Raw genomic sequence first — 20,587 nt, forward strand, 5'->3', positions numbered from 1 at the left:
CTAAGAAGGCACTGCCCTCTGCCCAGCAATGACAGACGTCAGGAACCAGTTTCTAGGAGGCTTCTCCACCCACCATGTATTGTCCACAGAACTAGAAATCAAAAGGGGCCTTTTGGACTTCCCTAGTGGTCCAGTGGTTAAGACTCTGTGCTCCCAATGTAGGGGACACGGATCTGACCCCTGGTCAGGGGACTAAGATCCTACAATGCTACATGGCGTAACCAAAAAGAAAAGGAGTGAGGGGGGGACTTTTGTCAGAAGATATTTTTCATAAAGTTTAGCCCTCAGATGGCCTAGAAGGAATCATAAAGATATGTGACATGAGATCAGCACCCTTATTTCAAATGAGAGGACGCTGAGGCCCAGGATGGCAAGTAATAAGGCCAGTCAGCAAGCCTGCAGCCAAGTCAGGAATAGCGGACAGGCCTGTGACCCACGGCCAGATCCTTCTCTGTCACTCTAACAGGCTGTTTTATCCATTCATGTCCGAATCATTTCTGTATGGTATATTCCTATCTGAGGATGCCAAATTGGCGGGTAGGTCCTGAGGTTTGGGCTGCCAACATGCCCAGTCTCTCTCGATTTCTCAGCAGTGATGCAAACAGCCTCACTGTGAGAATCGAGAAGCAAAGAATCCCTCCCACTACCCACTAATGCAACCAGCAACGCCACTCAGTGGACCCAGTCTGACCTGTCAGGACTGGGCCTGCAGCCTCCCCAGGCCTCATCCTCCCAACACAGAATGCAAAGGCACAGGATATCCAGGTTAATAAACAGCTTTATTTGCCCTTGACAGCATCAATTTTCTTACATTCTCAATTAATTTGCCATTAAAGTGCTGGAAATTTTCTTAATCACAATAACATTTGTTAAAGGAAATCAGAACTAATATCAGGAACGTGGCGATCACAAAGAAAACATTTCCCTTACAACACACAGAATGGAAGGCTCTCATGTGGAGCGAGTGGGTGGGTGGCCTAATTTACAAAGATTCTAATTCCCTCTCCCCCCGTGAGCACCGAACAGGCTGGGACTGACCGCCACCCTTGGGGAAACAAAAAGCAATGATACACAGTTCTACAAACACCCACACCCCCAGCCGGCCGGCTCCTCTCAGCCATCTTTGGGTGTTTGCTGCTTGAGTAGACCCAACTGTAGGAGAAAAAGGTCTGGCCCCCCTCTACTGCCTTCTACCCCACCCCACCCTTACTAACAAAAGCTCCCAAAAGTCATTACAATGAAAAAAGTGGGTTTCCATGACCCCAACACTAACAATGTTCAGTAAAAATGAAGGTAATAAACACAAAAGCTGGCTTAGTAAACAGGAGCTCTCAGCATTCAATGCAAAAAAGAAAACAAAACAAAAAACTGAAATCTGAAGGCAAATACTGCTGATTTTGCACGTGGGCTGGACGAAGAACTTGGAACCTATCTGTAAAGCTCCGGGAGGAGCCTAAAGGCGGCTGGCTTTTCAGCACTTGCCCCTGGCAGAGGCCAGATCTTTGCATTGTTGCTGAGGCTGTTGGCGTGTTTCTCTTTGGAGTTTATATACAAACACACCCAAGGCTGATGGAGTTCTATACAGATATATACACACACAGAGGCCGGCTACTCTTTCTTTGTGGAAACTGTCAGCTCCACCTCGGGAAGCTGGACGCCAACCTTAGTCCCACTGTCATTGCTAGAAGAAGATGACAGTCGGGACTTCTTAGAGGACGAGGACACTCCACCCCCCTGCAACTTGCCTGCCTCATCATCGCTCCCAGTCACCTCATAATGACCTTTGCTCTTTGACCCCAATCCACCAAAGGTACCAAATTTCAGCTTGCCGTGTTTCCCTTTGACTTTCCCGCCTTCCAGCGCCACCTCCCCACCCTCGAACTCCAAAGTCCCCGTGGGGGTGGTAGGGGCAGAGTGCTCCCTTTCGTCACTGAAGGAATTTGAGCGGTGGCTTGGCTTCTTGCTTTTGAATAAGGAGAATTTGCCTTTGGGTGAAGACGTGTCGACCTCAGCCTCGCCTTCCAGGGAACCCAGACTGGCCTTGGAGCTCTTCAGGTCACCTTTGGACCCTGAAACAGATGCTTCTGGTGAGCCGGCGACGCCAGCTTTCCCTTTAGGTTTGGAGAAGGTGAACTTGGGCATCTTGATTTTGGACTTTTTAAGTTTTACGTCGGAGTCTTCCCACTCGCCCTCTCCGGCACCAGACTGGACACTGGCCTCCACTTTAGGGAAGTTAATATCCACCCCCACTTCTCTGCCCACCAGCTCCCGGCCAGAGAAGGTGAACTTGGGGATCTTCATCTTGGGGAATGTTACTTTTCCAGATCCACTTTCCAAGTGACCTTGAGGCCCAGACATGCTCAGTCCAGGACCCTGAAGTCCAACCTGGCCTCCTTTGACACCTCCTTCTACCTTTGGTCCTGAGAAATGAAGTCCTCCAGCAAACGTAGGTGCATCCAGGTTGAGAGCAGACGAGACTTGGGGTCCTTTCCACTCCCCGCCGGAACCTTTGACACTCACGTGCCCTTCTCCTAGGCTGATATCTGGGGCACTGACACCCCCTGAAACATCCACGCCTCCTTTGATTTTTGGGCCCTTCAAGCTGATACCGAAATCTGACTCAGGAGATGCCACGTTCAATGAAGGCCCTTTCACGCCAATATCGGGAGCAGCTCCACGGAAACCTATCCCTGAACCTTTCAGGTCACCTTTGATTTCAGGACCAGAAATCTGCCCGGTTGGGAGTTTCACATTCACACCTGGCAGCGCCACATCACATCCAGATGACTTCATTCCAGGCATTTGGAGGTTTCCTTCCAGGCCTTGAACACTGATGCCCGGAAGACCAACTGTGGGGCCTTTCATCTCACCACTGGCCCCGAGGCTGCCTTTTATTTTTGGTCCTTCCAAGTTCAAGTCCACATCTGGCGCTGAGATTTGAGGGCCAGAGATCTGAGGCCCTTTCAGGTTCAGGCCTCCGAGGTTCACGTCCATGCCAGGCCCCTTGAGTTCTCCAGTCACCTGTGGCCCCTTGACGTTGATGTCCACGTCAGACCCTGGAGCGGAGATGCCAAACTGGGGCAGCTTCATCTTGGGAAGTTTAATACCACCCTCAGGTGCCTCCAAGCTTAGATCAGGAGCACCTACTGATACCGAGGGACACTTGATGTCACCAGAGACGGCCAGGTCGCCCTGCAGGCTTGGTCCTTTCAGGGTCACATCCGGCACACCAATGTCAAGGGCTGCTGTGGCATCGATTCCAGGCACCTTCACTCCGTCACCTTCTACCTTCACCTTTCCACCGGCACCTCTGAGGTCAAGCCCAGGGGCATGCAGTGTCATGCTGGGAACAGATACATCCAGATCTCCCTTCAAACTTGGTCCTTTCAAGTTCAGGTCAAGGTCAGGTCCAGAGATTTTTGGCATAGAGAGGTTCACTGATGGCAAGTCTACTTTTGGCCCCTTGAGAGACACATCAGGCCCTTCAAGCTTGACATCTGGTGCGCTCAAGCCTCCTTCAAGAGAGGGTAGCTGGACCTCAGCTCCCCCACCGTCCACTTTCACACCAGGGATGCCGATCTTGGGCATCGAAAACTTAGGGAACTTAATTTTCGATTCCGGACCTTGCAGATCTGCATCCGGTCCTTGCAGTCCCACACTGGGGACATCACCCTTTATCTTTGGTCCTTTCATGCTAACATTCACATCAGGGATGGATACCTGAGGGGCAGAAATGCCGAATGATGGTGCTTTGACTTTAGCATCTGGGCCTTCAATGCTGATGTCAGGCGCATCCAGGTTTGCCTGCACCCTGGGGCCTTTCAAGTCGCCCTCTATCTTTGGCCCTGAGACATCGACACCTGGTGCCTTGATCTTGGGAGCCTTCAGCTTGATGTCAGGACCTTCCACATTAATCCCTGGTGATGAAATATCCAGATCAGGCACCTGGATTTCACCTCCCATTTTGGGGCTAGGGAGAGATGCCTCAGCTTTAAATTTAGAAGATTTAATGTCAAATTCTACATCTGGGAAGTACATTTTCCCAAACATAGGTTTCTTGGTCTTAGGAGATTTCACGTCAACTTTCAGTGAGGCGTCGGGCCCCGCAACATTGACATCTATGTCAGGAGACTTGAGACTGGCATCAATTTCACCCCCAGGAGCATTCAAATCAAATCCTTGCTTCTTGGTCTTCATTTTAGGCCCACTCATGTGAATTTTTGGCATTTTAAACTTACTTTTCTTGCCCTTGCCACCAACACTAATTTCAGGAGCCTCAATGTTCAGCTCTGCCTCAGGAACTGTCACATCAAGTGTAGGTGACTTGAAGTCAGCTTTGGGGCTTTTTGCCCCAAACCCAAACTTGGGTTTCTTAAATTTGGGAATTTTTACATCTGGCCCTTCAATGTTAACATCTGGGCTCTCCACGTGTACATCTAAGCTTGGAGCTTCTAAATCAACTTTGGGTCCCTTGAGGTCCAGTTCACCACCTTCTAATTTGGGACCAGAAATTCCAATTTTGGGTGTCTTGAGATGCAAATCAATGTCAGGAGCAGTTACTTTAGGAGCAGAGATATCCAGTGATGGCATCTTCAAACGTGGGCCACTGAGTTTGGCATCAGGGCCTTCAACATCTAGACCTGGACCTTTAAGGTCTACTTCTGGGCCTTTGAAAGTCCCTTCAATCTTAGGAACAGATACATCAAAATCACCCTTGCCTAAGGATCCTTTCAAATCCAGGTCAACATCAGGCATGGAGATCTTGGGAGCTTTGATATTTATCTCTGGCATCTTGAACTTGGGGCCCTTCAGTTTTGCATCTGGACCTTCAATGTTCACATCTGGAACATCAATGTCCACCTTGGGTCCGGAGACATCTATGTCGGCCTTGGGCAGGTTCACATCCACTTCTGGGCCCTCTCCCTTGAAGCCAGGCATGCTGAACTTGGGCATTTTCACCTTGGGCATCTTCAGGTGCCAGTCTGGGCCATGAACGTCCACATCTGGGACATCAATGTCCACTTTGGGGCCCTTGATGTCAACTTCAGGGCCCTTGAGGTCACCTTCCACCTTAGGCAGAGAAATGTCCACGTCTCCCTTTACTTTGGGTCCTTTCAGATTTAAGTCAAGGTCAGGCATGGAGATCTTGGGAGCTTTGATGTTCATCTCTGGCATCTTGAACTTGGGACCCTTCAGTTTTGCATCTGGACCTTCAATGTTCACATCTGGAACATCAATGTCCACCTTGGGTCCGGAGACATCTATGTCGGCCTTGGGCAGGTTCACATCCACTTCTGGGCCCTCTCCTTTGAAGCCAGGCATGCTGAACTTGGGCATTTTCACCTTGGGCATCTTCAGGTGCCAGTCTGGGCCATGAACGTCCACATCTGGGACATCAATGTCCACTTTCGGGCCTTTGATGTCAACTTCAGGGCCCCTGAGGTCACCTTCAACTTTGGGCAGAGAGACGTCCACATCACCCTTTACCTTGGGGCCCTTCAGATTCAGGTCAACTTCAGGCATGGAGATCTTGGGTGCCTTGAGGTGCAGGTCAGGCATTTTAAACTTGGGACCCTTCAGTTTTCCTTCTGGACCATGAATGTCAATGTCAGGAGTATCTATGTCCAGCGTAGGGCCTTTAACATCTATTTTTGGGCCTTTCAGATCTCCTTCCAATTTAGGGATGGAAGTATCCAAATCTCCTTTTATCTTAGGTCCTTTCAAGTTCAAATCAATGTCACTCATGGAGATTTGTGGGGTTTTGAAGTGGACATCAGGCATCTTAAATTTGGGTCCTTTGAGCTTCCCTTCAGGACCTTCAATGTCCACCTCTGGCCCTTTCAGATCGCCTTCTACCTTAGGCAGTGAAAGGTCCACATCACCCTTTACGTTTGGCCCTTTCAGATTTAAGTCAAAGTCAGGCATGGAGATCTTTGGGGCTTTAATGTTAATCTCTGGCATCTTAAATTTAGGCCCCTTCAGTTTTCCTTCTGGGCCTTCAATACTAATATCAGGAGCATCAATATCCAGTTTGGGGCCTTTGATGTCCACCTCAGGGGCCTTGAGATCACCCTCAACTTTGGGCAGAGAGATATCAACATCACCCTTCATTTTGGGACCCTTCAGGTTGAAGTCAAGGTCAGGCATGGAGATCTTGGGAGCTTTGATGTTCATCTCTGGCATCTTGAACTTGGGGCCCTTCAGTTTTGCATCTGGACCTTCAATGTTCACATCTGGAACATCAATGTCCACCTTGGGTCCGGAGACATCTATGTCGGCCTTGGGCAGGTTCACATCCACTTCTGGGCCCTCTCCCTTGAAGCCAGGCATGCTGAACTTGGGCATTTTCACCTTGGGCATCTTCAGGTGCCAGTCTGGGCCATGAACGTCCACATCTGGGACATCAATGTCCACTTTGGGGCCCTTGATGTCAACTTCAGGGCCCTTGAGGTCACCTTCCACCTTAGGCAGAGAAATGTCCACGTCTCCCTTTACTTTGGGTCCTTTCAGATTTAAGTCAAGGTCAGGCATGGAGATCTTGGGAGCTTTGATGTTCATCTCTGGCATCTTGAACTTGGGACCCTTCAGTTTTGCATCTGGACCTTCAATGTTCACATCTGGAACATCAATGTCCACCTTGGGTCCGGAGACATCTATGTTGGCCTTGGGCAGGTTCACATCCACTTCTGGGCCCTCTCCTTTGAAGCCAGGCATGCTGAACTTGGGCATTTTCACCTTGGGCATCTTCAGGTGCCAGTCTGGGCCATGAATGTCCACATCTGGGACATCAATGTCCACTTTCGGGCCTTTGATGTCAACTTCAGGGCCCTTGAGGTCACCTTCAACTTTGGGCAGAGAGACGTCCACATCACCCTTTACCTTGGGGCCCTTCAGATTCAGGTCAACTTCAGGCATGGAGATCTTGGGTGCCTTGAGGTGCAGGTCAGGCATTTTAAACTTGGGACCCTTCAGTTTTCCTTCTGGACCATGAATATCAATGTCGGGAGTGTCTATGTCCACCTTGGGACCTGATATGTCAATGTCACCTTTAGGCAGGTTCACATCCACTTCTGGGCCCTCACCTTTGAAGCCAGGCATGCTAATCTTGGGCATTTTTATCTTGGGCATCTTCAGGTGCCAGTCTGGGCCATGAACGTTCACATCTGGAGCATCAATGTCCACTTTGGGGCCTTTGATGTCAACTTCAGGGGCCTTTAGGTCACCTTCCACCTTAGGCAGAGAAACATCCACATCTCCTTTCACCTTAGGGCCTTTCAGGTGTAAATCAATGTCAGGCATGGAGATCTTGGGGGCTTTGATGTTCATCTCTGGCATCTTGAACTTAGGACCTTTCAACTTGCCATCTGGTCCTTCAAGGTTAACATCAGGGCCTTCAAGGTCCACCTTGGGTGCTGACACATCAATGTCAGCCTTGGGCAGGTTCACATCCACTTCCGGGCCCTCTCCTTTGAAGCCAGGCATGCTGATCTTGGGCATTTTTATCTTGGGCATCTTCAGGTGCCAGTCTGGGCCTTGAATGTCCACATCTGGAGCATCAATGTCCACTTTGGGGCCTTTGATGTCAACTTCAGGGCCCTTGAGATCACCTTCCACCTTAGGCAGAGAAATATCCACATCCCCCTTTACTTTGGGTCCTTTCAGGTTTAAGTCAATGTCAGGCATGGAGATCTTGGGAGCCTTTAGGTGCATCTCTGGCATCTTGAATTTGGGCCCCTTCAATTTACCCTCTGAACCTTCAATGTTAATATCAGGAGTTTCAACATCTACTTTTGGACCCTTGATGTCCACCTCGGGACCCTTGATGTCACCTTCTACTTTTGGCAAAGATACATCCATATCACCCTTCAGTTTGGGACCCTTCAGATTAAAGTCAAGGTCAGGCATGGAGATCTTGGGAGCTTTGATGTTCATCTCTGGCATCTTGAATTTGGGACCCTTCAGTTTCACATCTGGACATTCAATATTTACATCTGGGACATCAATGTCCACTTTGGGGCCCTTGATGTCAACTTCAGGGCCCTTGAGGTCACCTTCCACCTTAGGCAGAGAAACATCCACATCTCCCTTTACTTTGGGTCCTTTCAGATTTAAGTCAATGTCAGGCATGGAGATCTTGGGGGCTTTGATGTTCATCTCTGGCATCTTGAACTTGGGACCCTTCAGTTTTGCATCTGGACCTTCAATGTTCACATCCGGAACATCAATGTCCACCTTGGGTCCGGAGACGTCTATGTCGGCCTTGGGCAGGTTCACATCCACTTCTGGGCCCTCTCCTTTGAAGCCAGGCATGCTGAACTTGGGCATTTTCACCTTGGGCATCTTCAGGTGCCAGTCTGGGCCATGAACGTCCACATCTGGAACATCAATGTCCACTTTCGGGCCTCTGATGTCAACTTCAGGGCCCTTGAGGTCACCTTCAACTTTGGGCAAAGAAACATCCATATCACCTTTCACCGTGGGGCCCTTCAAGTTTAAATCAACATCAGGCATGGAGATCTTGGGAGCTTTGATATTTATGTCAGGCATCTTGAGTTTGGGGCCTTTTAAGCCTCCGTCTAGACCTTCCACTTTGACTTCTGGGCCCTCAATGTCCATTCTGGGACCCTCTATGTTGATATCTCCTTTCGGCAGATCCACAGCCATATCTGGTCCTTCTGCTTTTAACCCAGGCACGCTGAACTTGGGCATTTTCATCTTGGGCATTTTCAAATTCCAGTCTGGACCATGAACATCCACATCAGGTGCATCCAGATGAATTTCTGGTGCCTTAATATCCACTTTGGGTCCTTTAAGTTCACCTTCTAAATTAGGACCTGCAACATCTAAGTCTCCTTTGACTTTAGGACCTTTCAGATTTAACTCCACATCAGGCATTGACACTTTAGGAGATGAAATACTTAGGAAAGGCATTTTGAACTTGGGTCCTTTCACCTTTCCTTGGACCTCAACATCAGGAGCATTAATGTCAACTTTTGGACCTGTTACATCAAGATCTGGCTTTTTGACCTTGACATCTACCTCAGGTGTCTGAACTTTGGAGCCCGAAAAATTAAATTTGGGAAGCTTAAAACGTGATTTCTTCGACTTGCCTTCAATATTCAGCTTAGGACCAGAAATGTCCACTTCTGGGCCCTTTATATCCAACTTGGGAGCTTTAATATCACCTTCCAATTTGGGCCCAGAAACATCAACATCTCCCTTAAGTTTTGAGCCCTTCAAATTCAGGTCAATTTCTGGCATGGAGATCTTAGGCATGTTTCCATGCATGTCAGGCATCTTCAGCTTTGGACCTTTTAATTTGCCTTCTGGGCCATGAATTTCAATATCAGGTGCATCTACATCCATCTTCGGCCCTTTGATGTCAAGAGAAGGCCCTTTCAAATCACCTTCTACATTTGGAAGTGAAACATCCACCTCTCCTTTCACTTTAGGGCCTTTAAGATTAAGGTCCAGATCTGGCATGGAGATCTTAGGAGCTTTGATATTCATTTCTGGCATCTTGAACTTGGGACCCTTCAGTTTAGCATCTGGACCGTCAATGTTCACATCTGGAACGTTAATGTCCACCTTGGGTCCAGAGACATCTATATCAGCCTTGGGCAGGTTCACATCCACTTCTGGGCCTTCTCCTTTGAAGCCAGGCATGCTCATCTTGGGCATTTTTATCTTGGGCATCTTCAGGTGCCAGTCAGGGCCATGAACATCCACATCTGGGACATCAACGTCCACCTTGGGGCCTTTAATATCCACTTCAGGAACTTTCATCTCACCTTCAACTTTTGGTAAAGACACATCAACATCTCCCTTCACTTTGGGGCCCTTCAGGTTAAGATCAATGTCAGGCATGGAGATCTTGGGAGCTTTGATGTTCATCTCTGGCATCTTGAACTTAGGACCCTTGAGCTTCCCTTCAGGACCTTCAAGGCTCACATCAGGGCCTTCAATGTCCACTTTGGGCCCTGAGATGTCAATATCAGCTTTAGGCAGGTTCACATCCACTTCTGGGCCCTCTCCTTTGAAGCCAGGCATGCTAATCTTGGGCATTTTCATCTTGGGCATCTTCAGGTGCCAGTCTGGGCCGTGAACATCCACATCTGGGACAGCAACGTCCACTTTGGGGCCTTTGATGTCAACTTCAGGGGCCTTTAAGTCACCTTCCACCTTAGGCAGAGAAACATCCATATCTCCTTTCACCTTGGGACCTTTCAGGTGTAAATCAAAGTCAGGCATGGAGATCTTGGGGGCTTTGATGTTCATCTCTGGCATCTTGAATTTAGGACCTTTCACCTTTCCTTCTGGTCCTTCAAGGTTAACATCAGGGCCTTCAAGGTCCACCTTGGGTGCTGACACATCAATGTCAGCCTTGGGCAGGTTCATATCCACTTCCGGGCCCTCTCCTTTGAAGCCAGGCATGCTGAACTTGGGCATTTTCATCTTGGGCATCTTCAGGTGCCAGTCTGGGCCTTGAACATCCACATCAGGGACATCAATGTCTACTTTGGGACCTTTGAGGTCAATTTCAGGTCCTTTAATATCTCCCTCTACCTTGGGGCATGTGACATCCACATCACCTTTTATCTTTGGACCTGTCAGATTAAGATCAATATCTGGCATGGATATCTTTGGAGTTTTAAAATGCATTTCAGGCATTTTAAACTTTGGGCTTTTCCACTTTCCTTCTGGTCCTTCAAGATGAACATCAGGGCCTTCAATGTCCACTTTGGGTCCCGAGACATCAATGTCGGCCTTGGGCAAGTTCACATCCACGTCTGGACCCTCTCCTTTGAAGCCAGGCATGCTAATCTTGGGCATTTTCATCTTGGGCATCTTCAGGTGCCAGTCTGGGCCGTGAACATCCACATCTGGGACATCAATGTCCACTTTGGGGCCTTTGATGTCAACATCAGGAGCCTTTAGGTCACCTTCCACCTTAGGCAGAGAAACATCCACATCTCCTTTCACCTTAGGACCTTTCAGGTGTAGATCAAAGTCAGGCATGGAGATCTTGGGGGCTTTGATGTTCATCTCTGGCATCTTGAACTTAGGACCCTTGAGCTTCCCTTCAGGACCTTCAAGGCTCACATCAGGGCCTTCAATATCCACCTTGGGTCCAGAAATATCAATGTCAGCTTTAGGCAGGTTCACATCCACTTCTGGGCCCTCTCCTTTGAAGCCAGGCATGCTGAACTTGGGCATTTTCATCTTGGGCATCTTCAGGTGCCAGTCTGGGCCGTGAACATCCACATCTGGGACAGCAACATCCACTTTGGGGCCTCTGATGTCAACTTCAGGGGCCCCTAGGTCACCTTCCACCTTAGGCAGAGAAACATCCACATCTCCTTTCATCTTGGGACCTTTCAGGTGTAAATCAAAGTCAGGCATGGAGATCTTGGGGGCTTTGATGTTCATCTCTGGCATCTTGAACTTAGGACCTTTCAACTTTCCATCTGGTCCTTCAAGGTTAACATCTGGGCCTTCAATGTCCACCTTGGGGCCAGAGATGTCAATGTCAGCCTTGGGCAGGTTCACATCCACTTCCGGGCCCTCTCCTTTGAAGCCAGGCACACTAAATTTAGGCATTTTCATCTTGGGCATCTTCAGGTGCCAGTCAGGGCCTTGAACATCCACATCAGGGACATCGATGTCCACTTTGGGGCCTTTGATGTCCACATCTGGCACTTTCATTTCACCTTCTATCTTGGGCACAGACACATCCACATCCCCTTTGACTTTAGGGCCTTTCAAGTTTAAGTCCACATCAGGCATGGAGATCTTGGGGGCCTTGAAGTGCATCTCAGGCATCTTAAACTTAGGACCCTTGAGCTTTCCTTCTGGCCCCTCAAGGCTCACATCTGGGGCTTCAATGTCCACCTTTGGCCCAGAGACATCAATGTCAGCCTTGGGCAGGTTCACGTTCACATCTGGACCCTGGCCTTTGAAGCCTGGCATGCTGAATTTAGGCATTTTCATCTTGGGCATCTTCAGGTGCCAGTCAGGGCCTTGAACATCCACATCAGGGACATCGATGTCCACTTTGGGGCCTTTGATGTCCACATCTGGCACTTTCATTTCACCTTCTATCTTGGGCACAGACACATCCACATCCCCTTTGACTTTAGGGCCCTTCAAATTTAAGTCCACATCAGGCATGGAGATCTTGGGGCCCTTGAAGTGCATCTCGGGCATCTTGAACTTGGGACCCTTGAGCTTTCCTTCAGGCCCCTCAAGGCTCACATCTGGGGCTTCAATGTCCACCTTCGGGCCAGAGATGTCAATGTCAGCTTTAGGCAGATTCACATCCACTTCAGGGCCCTCTCCTTTAAAGCCAGGCATGCTGAACTTGGGCATTTTCATCTTGGGCATCTTCAGGTGCCAGTCAGGGCCCTCGACATCCACATCTGGGACATCGACGTCCACTTTGGGGCCTTTGATGTCCACATCTGGCACTTTCATTTCACCTTCTATCTTGGGCACAGACACATCCACATCCCCTTTGACTTTGGGGCCTTTCAAGTTTAAGTCCACATCCGGCATGGAGATCTTGGGGGCCTTGAAGTGCATCTCGGGCATCTTGAACTTGGGACCCTTGAGCTTTCCTTCAGGCCCCTCAAGGCTCACATCTGGGGCTTCAATGTCCACCTTTGGCCCAGAGACATCAATGTCAGCCTTGGGCAGGTTCATGTCCACATCTGGGCCCTGGCCTTTGAAGCCTGGCATGCTGAATTTAGGCATTTTCATCTTGGGCATCTTCAGGTGCCAATCTGGGCCCTGTACATCCATGTCTGGAACATCAACGTCCACTTTGGGGCCTTTGATGTCCACATCTGGCACTTTCATTTCACCTTCTATCTTGGGCACAGACACATCCACATCCCCTTTAACTTTGGGGCCCTTCAAGTTTAAGTCCACATCCGGCATGGAGATCTTGGGGGCCTTGAAGTGCATCTCAGGCATCTTAAACTTAGGGCCTTTCAACTTTGCATCAGGACACTCCAGATCAACATCAGGCACCTCCACATCCACACTGGGGCCTTTCAAATCTCCCTCCAATTTTGGCACAGACACATCCAAATCCCCTTTGACTTTGGGGCCTTTCAAGTGTAAGTCCACATCAGGCATGGAGATCTTGGGGGCCTTGAAGTGCATCTCAGGCATCTTAAATTTAGGGCCTTTCAACTTTGCATCAGGACACTCCAGATCAACATCAGGCACCTCCACATCCACACTGGGACCTTTGATGTCAACTTGAGGACCTTTGAGATCACCTTCTAGTTCTGGCACAGAAACATCCATCTCTCCTTTCAGTTTCGGTCCCTTCAAATTCAAGTCCACATCTGGCATGGAAATCTTGGGAGCTTTGATATTCAACTTAGGCATCTTAAATTTAGAGCCTTTCAGTTTTCCTTCTGGCCCCTCAAGACTCACATCTGGGGCTTCAATGTCCACCTTGGGACCAGAGATGTCAATGTCAGCTTTAGGCAGATTCACATCCACCTCTGGGCCTTCTCCTTTAAAGCCAGGCATGCTGAACTTGGGCATTTTCACCTTGGGCATCTTCAGGTGCCAGTCAGGGCCTTTGACATCGACATCTAGGACATCAACGTCCACTTTGGGGCCTTTGATGTCCACATCTGGCACTTTCATTTCACCTTCTATCTTGGGCACAGACACATCCACATCCCCTTTGACTTTGGGGCCTTTCAAGTTTAAGTCCACATCCGGCATGGAGATCTTGGGAGCCTTGAAGTGCATCTCGGGCATCTTAAACTTGGGCCCCTTAAGCTTTCCTTCTGGACATTCAATATCTATATCACCAACATCCACATCCATTTTAGGGGCTTTCACATCAATTCCAGGACCTTTCAAGCCTCCTTCCACTTTAGGAACAGAAACATCTACATCAGTTTTAAGTTTAGAGGATTTCAGATTAAGTCCAACATCAGGCATAGAGATTTTGTGCGTCTGTATATGCATGCTTGGCATCTTGAATTTGGGGCCCTTTAGTTTCCCCTCTGGACCTTCAATATTTACATCTGGGGCATCAATGTCCACCTTGGGTCCTGAGATGTCAATGTCAGCCTTGGGCAAGTTCACATCCACTTCTGGGCCCTCTCCTTTGAAGCCAGGCATGCTGAACTTGGGCATTTTCACCTTGGGCATCTTCAGGTGCCAGTCTGGGCCATGAACTCCTGCATCTGGTGCATTAATGTCCACTTTTGGACCTTTAATGTCAATTTCAGGGGCTTTAATCTCTCCTTCTACTTTTGGAACTGTAACATCATAATCTCCTTTCATTTTAGGGCCTTTCAAATGCAGACTGACATCTGGCATGGATATCTTCTGAGGCTTTATATTCATTTCTGGCAATTTAAATTTAGGACCTTTTACTTTTGCATCGGGACCTTCAATGTTCACATCTGGAACTTCAACATCCACCTTCGGTCCTGAGATGTCTATGTCAGCCTTGGGCAGGTTCACATCCACTTCTGGGCCCTCTCCTTTGAAGCCAGGCATGCTGAACTTGGGCATTTTTATCTTGGGCATCTTCAGGTGCCAGTCTGGGCCTTGAACATCTACATCTGGGATATCAACGTCCACTTTGGGGCCTTTGATGTCCACATCTGGCCCTTTCAGATCCCCTTCAACTTTGGGCAGAGAAACATCCACGTCCCCTTTCATCTTGGGGCCCTTGAGGTTTAAATCAATGTCAGGCATGGAGATCTTTGGAGTTTTGAAGTGCATCTCAGGCATCTTAAACTTAGGACCCTTGAGCTTTCCTTCTGGCCCCTCAAGGCTCACATCTGGGGCTTCAATGTCCACCTTTGGCTCAGAGATGTCAATGTCAGCTTTAGGCAGATTCACATCCACCTCAGGGCCCTCTCCTTTGAAGCCAGGCACACTAAATTTAGGCATTTTCATCTTGGGCATCTTCAGGTGCCAGTCAGGGCCTTGAACATCCACATCAGGGACATCGATGTCCACTTTGGGGCCTTTGATGTCCACATCTGGCACTTTCATTTCACCTTCTATCTTGGGCACAGACACATCCACATCCCCTTTGACTTTAGGGCCCTTCAAATTTAAGTCCACATCAGGCATGGAGATCTTAGGAGCCTTGAAGTGCATCTCAGGCATCTTGAACTTGGGACCCTTGAGCTTTCCTTCAGGCCCCTCAAGGCTCACATCTGGGGCTTCAATGTCCACCTTCGGGCCAGAGATGTCAATATCAGCTTTAGGCAGATTCACATCCACCTCAGGGCCCTCTCCTTTAAAGCCAGGCATGCTGAACTTGGGCATTTTCACCTTGGGCATCTTCAGGTGCCAGTCAGGGCCCTCGACATCCACATCTGGGACATCAATGTCCACTTTGGGGCCTTTGATGTCCACATCTGGCACTTTCATTTCACCTTCTATCTTGGGCACAGACACATCCACATCCCCTTTGACTTTGGGGCCTTTCAAGTTTAAGTCCACATCCGGCATGGAGATCTTGGGGGCCTTGAAGTGCATCTCGGGCATCTTGAACTTGGGACCCTTGAGCTTTCCTTCAGGCCCCTCAAGGCTCACATCTGGGGCTTCAATGTCCACCTTGGGGCCAGAGATATCAATATCAGCTTTAGGCAGATTCACATCCACCTCAGGGCCCTCTCCTTTAAAGCCAGGCATGCTGAACTTGGGCATTTTCATCTTGGGCATCTTCAGGTGCCAGTCAGGGCCCTCAACATCCACATCTGGGACATCAACGTCCACTTTGGGGCCTTTGATGTCCACATCTGGCACTTTCATTTCACCTTCTATCTTGGGCACAGACACATCCATATCCCCTTTAACTTTGGGGCCTTTCAAGTTTAAGTCCACATCCGGCATGGAGATCTTGGGGGCCTTGAAGTGCATCTCGGGCATCTTGAACTTGGGACCCTTGAGCTTTCCTTCAGGCCCCTCAAGGCTCACATCTGGGGCTTCAATGTCCACCTTTGGCCCAGAGACATCAATGTCGGCCTTGGGCAGGTTCACGTCCACATCTGGGCCCTGGCCTTTGAAGCCTGGCATGCTGAATTTAGGCATTTTCATCTTGGGCATCTTCAGACTCCAGTCTGCACCCTGAACTTCCACATCTGGTGCTTTAACATCTAATTTGGGGCCTTTGATGTCCACCTCTGGAGCTTTCATCTCACCTTCTATTTTTGGCACAGACACATCGAGACTGCCTTTCATTTTGGGTCCTTTAAGATCCATGTCAACATCTGGCAGGGTCATCTTAGGAGCTCTGAAGTGCATCTCAGGCATCTTAAACTTGGGGCCTTTCAACTTTCCTTCTGGCCCTTCAATGCTCAGATCTGGAGCACTAATATCTACCTTTGGTGCAGAAATGTCAAGATCCGCCTTGGGCAGATTCATATCCAATTCTGGGCCCTCTCCTTTAAGGCTGGGCATGGTGAATTTGGGCATCTTCATCTTTGGCATCTTCAGGTTCCAGTCGGGACCATGAACGTCAACCTCTGGTGCACTGAGGTCTACTTTGGGCCCCTTCAGGTCCCCTTCCAGCTTTGGCACTGTAACGTCATATTCCCCCTTTACCTTGGGACCTTTCATATGCAAATCTACATCAGGCATGGAGATCTTGGGGGCCTTGATATTCATCTCTGGCATCCTAAACTTGGGACCCTTTAGCTTTCCTTCAGGTCCTTCAATATTCACATCTGGACCTTCAACATCCACCTTGGGTTTAGCAATATCAATGTCAGTCTTGGGCAGGTTCACATCTACTTCCGGGCCCTCTCCTTTGAAGCCAGGCATGCTGAACTTGGGCATTTTCATCTTGGGCATCTTCAGGTGCCAGTCTGGGCCATGAACATCCACATCTGGAGCATCAATGTCCACTTTGGCACTCTTAAGTTCAACATCAGGAACTTTAATCTCACCTTCAACCTTTGGCACTGTGACATCGTATTCTCCTTTTACACTAGGGCCTTTCAAGTGTAAGTCCACATCTGGTATGGAAATCTTTGGTGCTTTGATATTCATCTCAGGCATCTTAAACTTGGGTCCTTTCAGTTTCCCCTCTGGTCCCTCAATACTCACATCTGGAACACTGACATCTACCTTGGGCCCAGAAAGGTCCACATCAGGCTTAGGCAGGTTTACATTGACTTCAGGGCCCTCTGCTTTGAACCCTGGAACAGTGAACTTGGGCATTTTCATCTTGGGCATCTTCAGGTGCCAGTCTGGGCCCTGGATATCCACATCTGGGACATCGATGCCCACTTTGGGACCTTTCAGCTCTCCTTCAAGTGTTGGTGCTGTTACATCATACTCTCCTTTTACTTTGGGGCCTTTCACATGCAAATCCACGTCTGGAATGGAGAGCTTTGGTGTCTTGACACTCACTTCAGGCAGCTGAACATCAGGGCCTTTAAGGTTGCCTGCCAGGCCCCCGATATTGACATTTGGGGCATCCACATTGACCTTGGGCCCTGAAATACTGACATCACCTTTGGGGAGACTCACATCTACATCTGGTCCTTCCCCTTTGACTCCTGGAGTGCTGAACTTGGGCATTTTCATCTTGGGCATTTTCTGATTCCAGTCCGGACCATGAACTTCCACATCTGGGGCACTCACATCCACTTTGGGGCCTTTGACATCAACTTCAGGGACACTGACTTTCCCCTCTACTTTTGGAAGCATAACATCAACACCCCCTTTCACTTTTGGCGCAGCCACATTCAAGTCTACGTCTGCCATAGAGATACTGCAGGTTCCTGCTTTCCCAGAAGGACCACTAAGTTTGGGGCCAGTCATGGTTCCCTCTAGGCTGGGTGTCTCTATGTCCACTTTGGCACCTTTAACTGCCACTTGAGGGCCTTTAACATCACCTTGCACCCCAGGAGCAGAAACCTTAATGTCTCCTTTCAATTTAGAGGACCCAAGGCTCAGATCCACATCCTGCATGGAGATTTTAGGCTTCTGAATAGTCATTTCAGGAGCCTTGAATTTAGGACCCCTCAGCTTCCCTTCCAGATCCCCAGAAGCGACCTCAGGCAGGTCGACATTCCCAGAGACCCCAGGAAGGGTCACTTCCCCTGTGGGCAGTGCCACATCAATGCCAGGCCTGTCTCCCTTAGAACCTGATACAGAGAGCTGGGGGGCCTTCACCTTGGGCACACTCACTTTGCCCCCAGGCCCATGAATGTCAATGTCAGGAGCTTGAACTTCCACCCTGGAGCCAGAGATGCTACCCTCAATTTGGGGCACAGAGATGTCCACCCCTAAACTCCCCTGTGGTTTGGCACCTTTCAGGCCTAGGCCACCCTCAACAGAGGGCCCAGTGATCTGGGGACCCTTCAACTTCCCCTCAAGCCCCTCAATATTGGCAGAGGGAGCACTGACTTCCAGCTGAGGGGTCTGGATGCTTCCACCAACGGTCAAGCCTGGTTTGCCACCTTTGTGCCCCACAGAGAGTTCAGGGGGGGAAACGCTCAACCCTGCCTCGGGGGCCTGGCCCTCAGGCCCTACTGAGACACCAAATTTTGGCACCTTCATGGCGGGAAATTTAATCTTCCCATCAGGGGATGGGCCCTGTCCCTCTACTGCCCCGCCCCCAAGAGAGGACGAAACGTCCACCCCTGGGACTTGGATCCCTCCTTTGCTACCCAAGTCCAAACCCTTGGCATTGACACTGACACCCGGGCTTCCCACCTTTACCCCAGGCACGGTGACCTGGATCTTCGAGTGGCCAGCCCCTGGCAACTCTGGGCCCGCAGCGGAAATGGACCCTGCTTGGATGTCCATGCTGGAGCCTGTGGTGGGAGACCCAGCCCCTGAGCCCGAGGGCAGTCTGATCACTGTCTTCCCAGGCTGGGTCTCCACATCCACAGTGGAGATTTCGGTCAATTCGTGCCGTGGGATCTTGATCTTGAACTCTGGGCTGCTGATGTCAATGTCCTTGGCACCTTCACGGCTTGTCACATCCACAGTGTAGGCCGTGACCCTCCTGGTCACCGTGATGGTGCGGCTCTGGGTCTCCCCAGCATCCCCTTCCACTCCATCCTCTGACTTCAGCCGAGGCTTGATCTTCGTGGTGTAGATGCGCTGGTACTCCTCGTCATCCCCGCTCTGCAGAAACACACGCCCCGTACAGGTTGCAGCAGAGTCTGCGTGAGTGACAGACGCCCGGCCACAGCCCAGCCGACAACACGGTCACCTGCTCCCCAAAGAAGCCGGGACCATTAGGGAGGGCCACGGAGCCTTCTGGGACCCAGCATGAGGGGCTAAAGAGAGGGGCTGACAGCCACATCACAGGAAGAAAACAAATTATTTGGGGAAACTCTGGCAAGCAAAAGCCATGGGGAAGACTGGGGACAGTAAACTCCTGGACACTGGGGCCTGGGAGAAGGATTCACAGCCAATTCTAGATTCGAGTCAGCCCATCAAGTTTCTCAGATGCCTCCCGGCAACCAGCTCTGTGCTGACTTAGTTCAGTTCTCAGCTCTCAGCTGCCTGGCCTTGTTCGTTTAATCCAGAGGGGAGTCCTCTCAGGGACCCTTCGGACAGCATCAGTGGAGCCCAGTTGTGCTGGGCTTAACACTTCCACTTTGAGGGACTCATTATGTTAAATAAACAAGCCATCGGAAGGAGCAGAGTCCCTCAGGGACTTCGCTGCCCAGCCTCTGACTCACAGACGAGTCCAGGCCTCTGGAGCAGAAAAATGATGTCTGGGAGGCAGAGCTGAGCACCGAGAAAATAATTTTCAAAGATCCTCGCAAAGCAGCCGACCTGCCTCCTGGCACCTCGGACCAGACTGATCAGTGGGTCCCCACTGAGGAGACCAACGGAAGACTTTTTAGCAGCAGTAGCAGCCACACGTGAATAAGAGGAACAGGCTGGCTCGACAGACAGCAGAGGGTGAGAGTGGGAGAGAAAAGCAAGGATGGACAAGCGAGGCCCAGGAAAGGGAGCTGAGTGGCAAGAGGAGCTCAGGGAGCAGCCGGCCAGCCAGGAACTCACCAGAACCACTTCGGAGCTGTGGGAACTGAAGACCTCGTGGGTCCAGGTCTGGCCAGGCTCAGGGGACCGGTCCCCCTTGCGATGCAGCTTCAGGCCCACGGTGTGGTGGCCCATGGTGTTCAGCAGTTGGGTCACCTCACCCGACTGCAGGTTGTCAAAGTAGATGGTGGCACCCACAATCTGGTCCCCTGAGCAGGAAGGAGCAAGATGTGGGTAAGACCACCCAGAGTCTCGGGGAAACAACCCACAACCCAGCACTCTGCACTGGGCCCTTGGGCTGATTCACAGGTGTGGTAACACCCATGGTAGAGATGAGGAAACTGAGGCAGGGAGACAACTAATTGGCCCAAAGCGGCCAAGCTCCTGGGTGGTGGAGTCGGAACAGAGGATGCACAACATCTCCAACCCACGGGACCACCTCCCACGAGGACTGTGAATGAACAAGCACCAAAGAGTGGGCAGCGGAGGGCAGGGCTTGGGTACCGACCATCCTGATGCCACTGAGACCGGGCACTCCACAGTCACCCACCCGCCTGTGCTGCCCCCCGCCCTCCCCTCC

General features: G+C 50.2%; 1 protein-coding gene across 4 annotated transcripts in view; it reads right to left on the reverse strand.

Annotated features, from left to right (window-relative positions):
- Positions 1-20,587, reverse strand: part of AHNAK (AHNAK nucleoprotein) — a 95,251-nt gene that overhangs the window by 63,636 nt on the left and 11,028 nt on the right. For 2 of the 4 annotated variants that reach the window (XM_069565959.1, XM_069565958.1), the window contains exons 4-5: positions 20,029-20,216; positions 761-19,137 (exon numbers count right to left, since the gene is read on the reverse strand). In XM_069565959.1, the coding sequence (XP_069422060.1) occupies positions 1,609-19,137; positions 20,029-20,216 (17,717 nt within the window). In that variant the 3' untranslated portion in view covers positions 761-1,608. Of the gene's footprint in view, positions 1-760; positions 19,138-20,028; positions 20,217-20,587 lie in introns of those variants that run through there. The other 2 variants (XM_069565961.1, XM_069565960.1) reach the window with 1 other exon arrangement.

The sequence above is a fragment of the Ovis canadensis genome, chromosome 21, assembly GCF_042477335.2.
Source record: "Ovis canadensis isolate MfBH-ARS-UI-01 breed Bighorn chromosome 21, ARS-UI_OviCan_v2, whole genome shotgun sequence".
Taxonomy (NCBI): domain Eukaryota; kingdom Metazoa; phylum Chordata; class Mammalia; order Artiodactyla; family Bovidae; genus Ovis; species Ovis canadensis.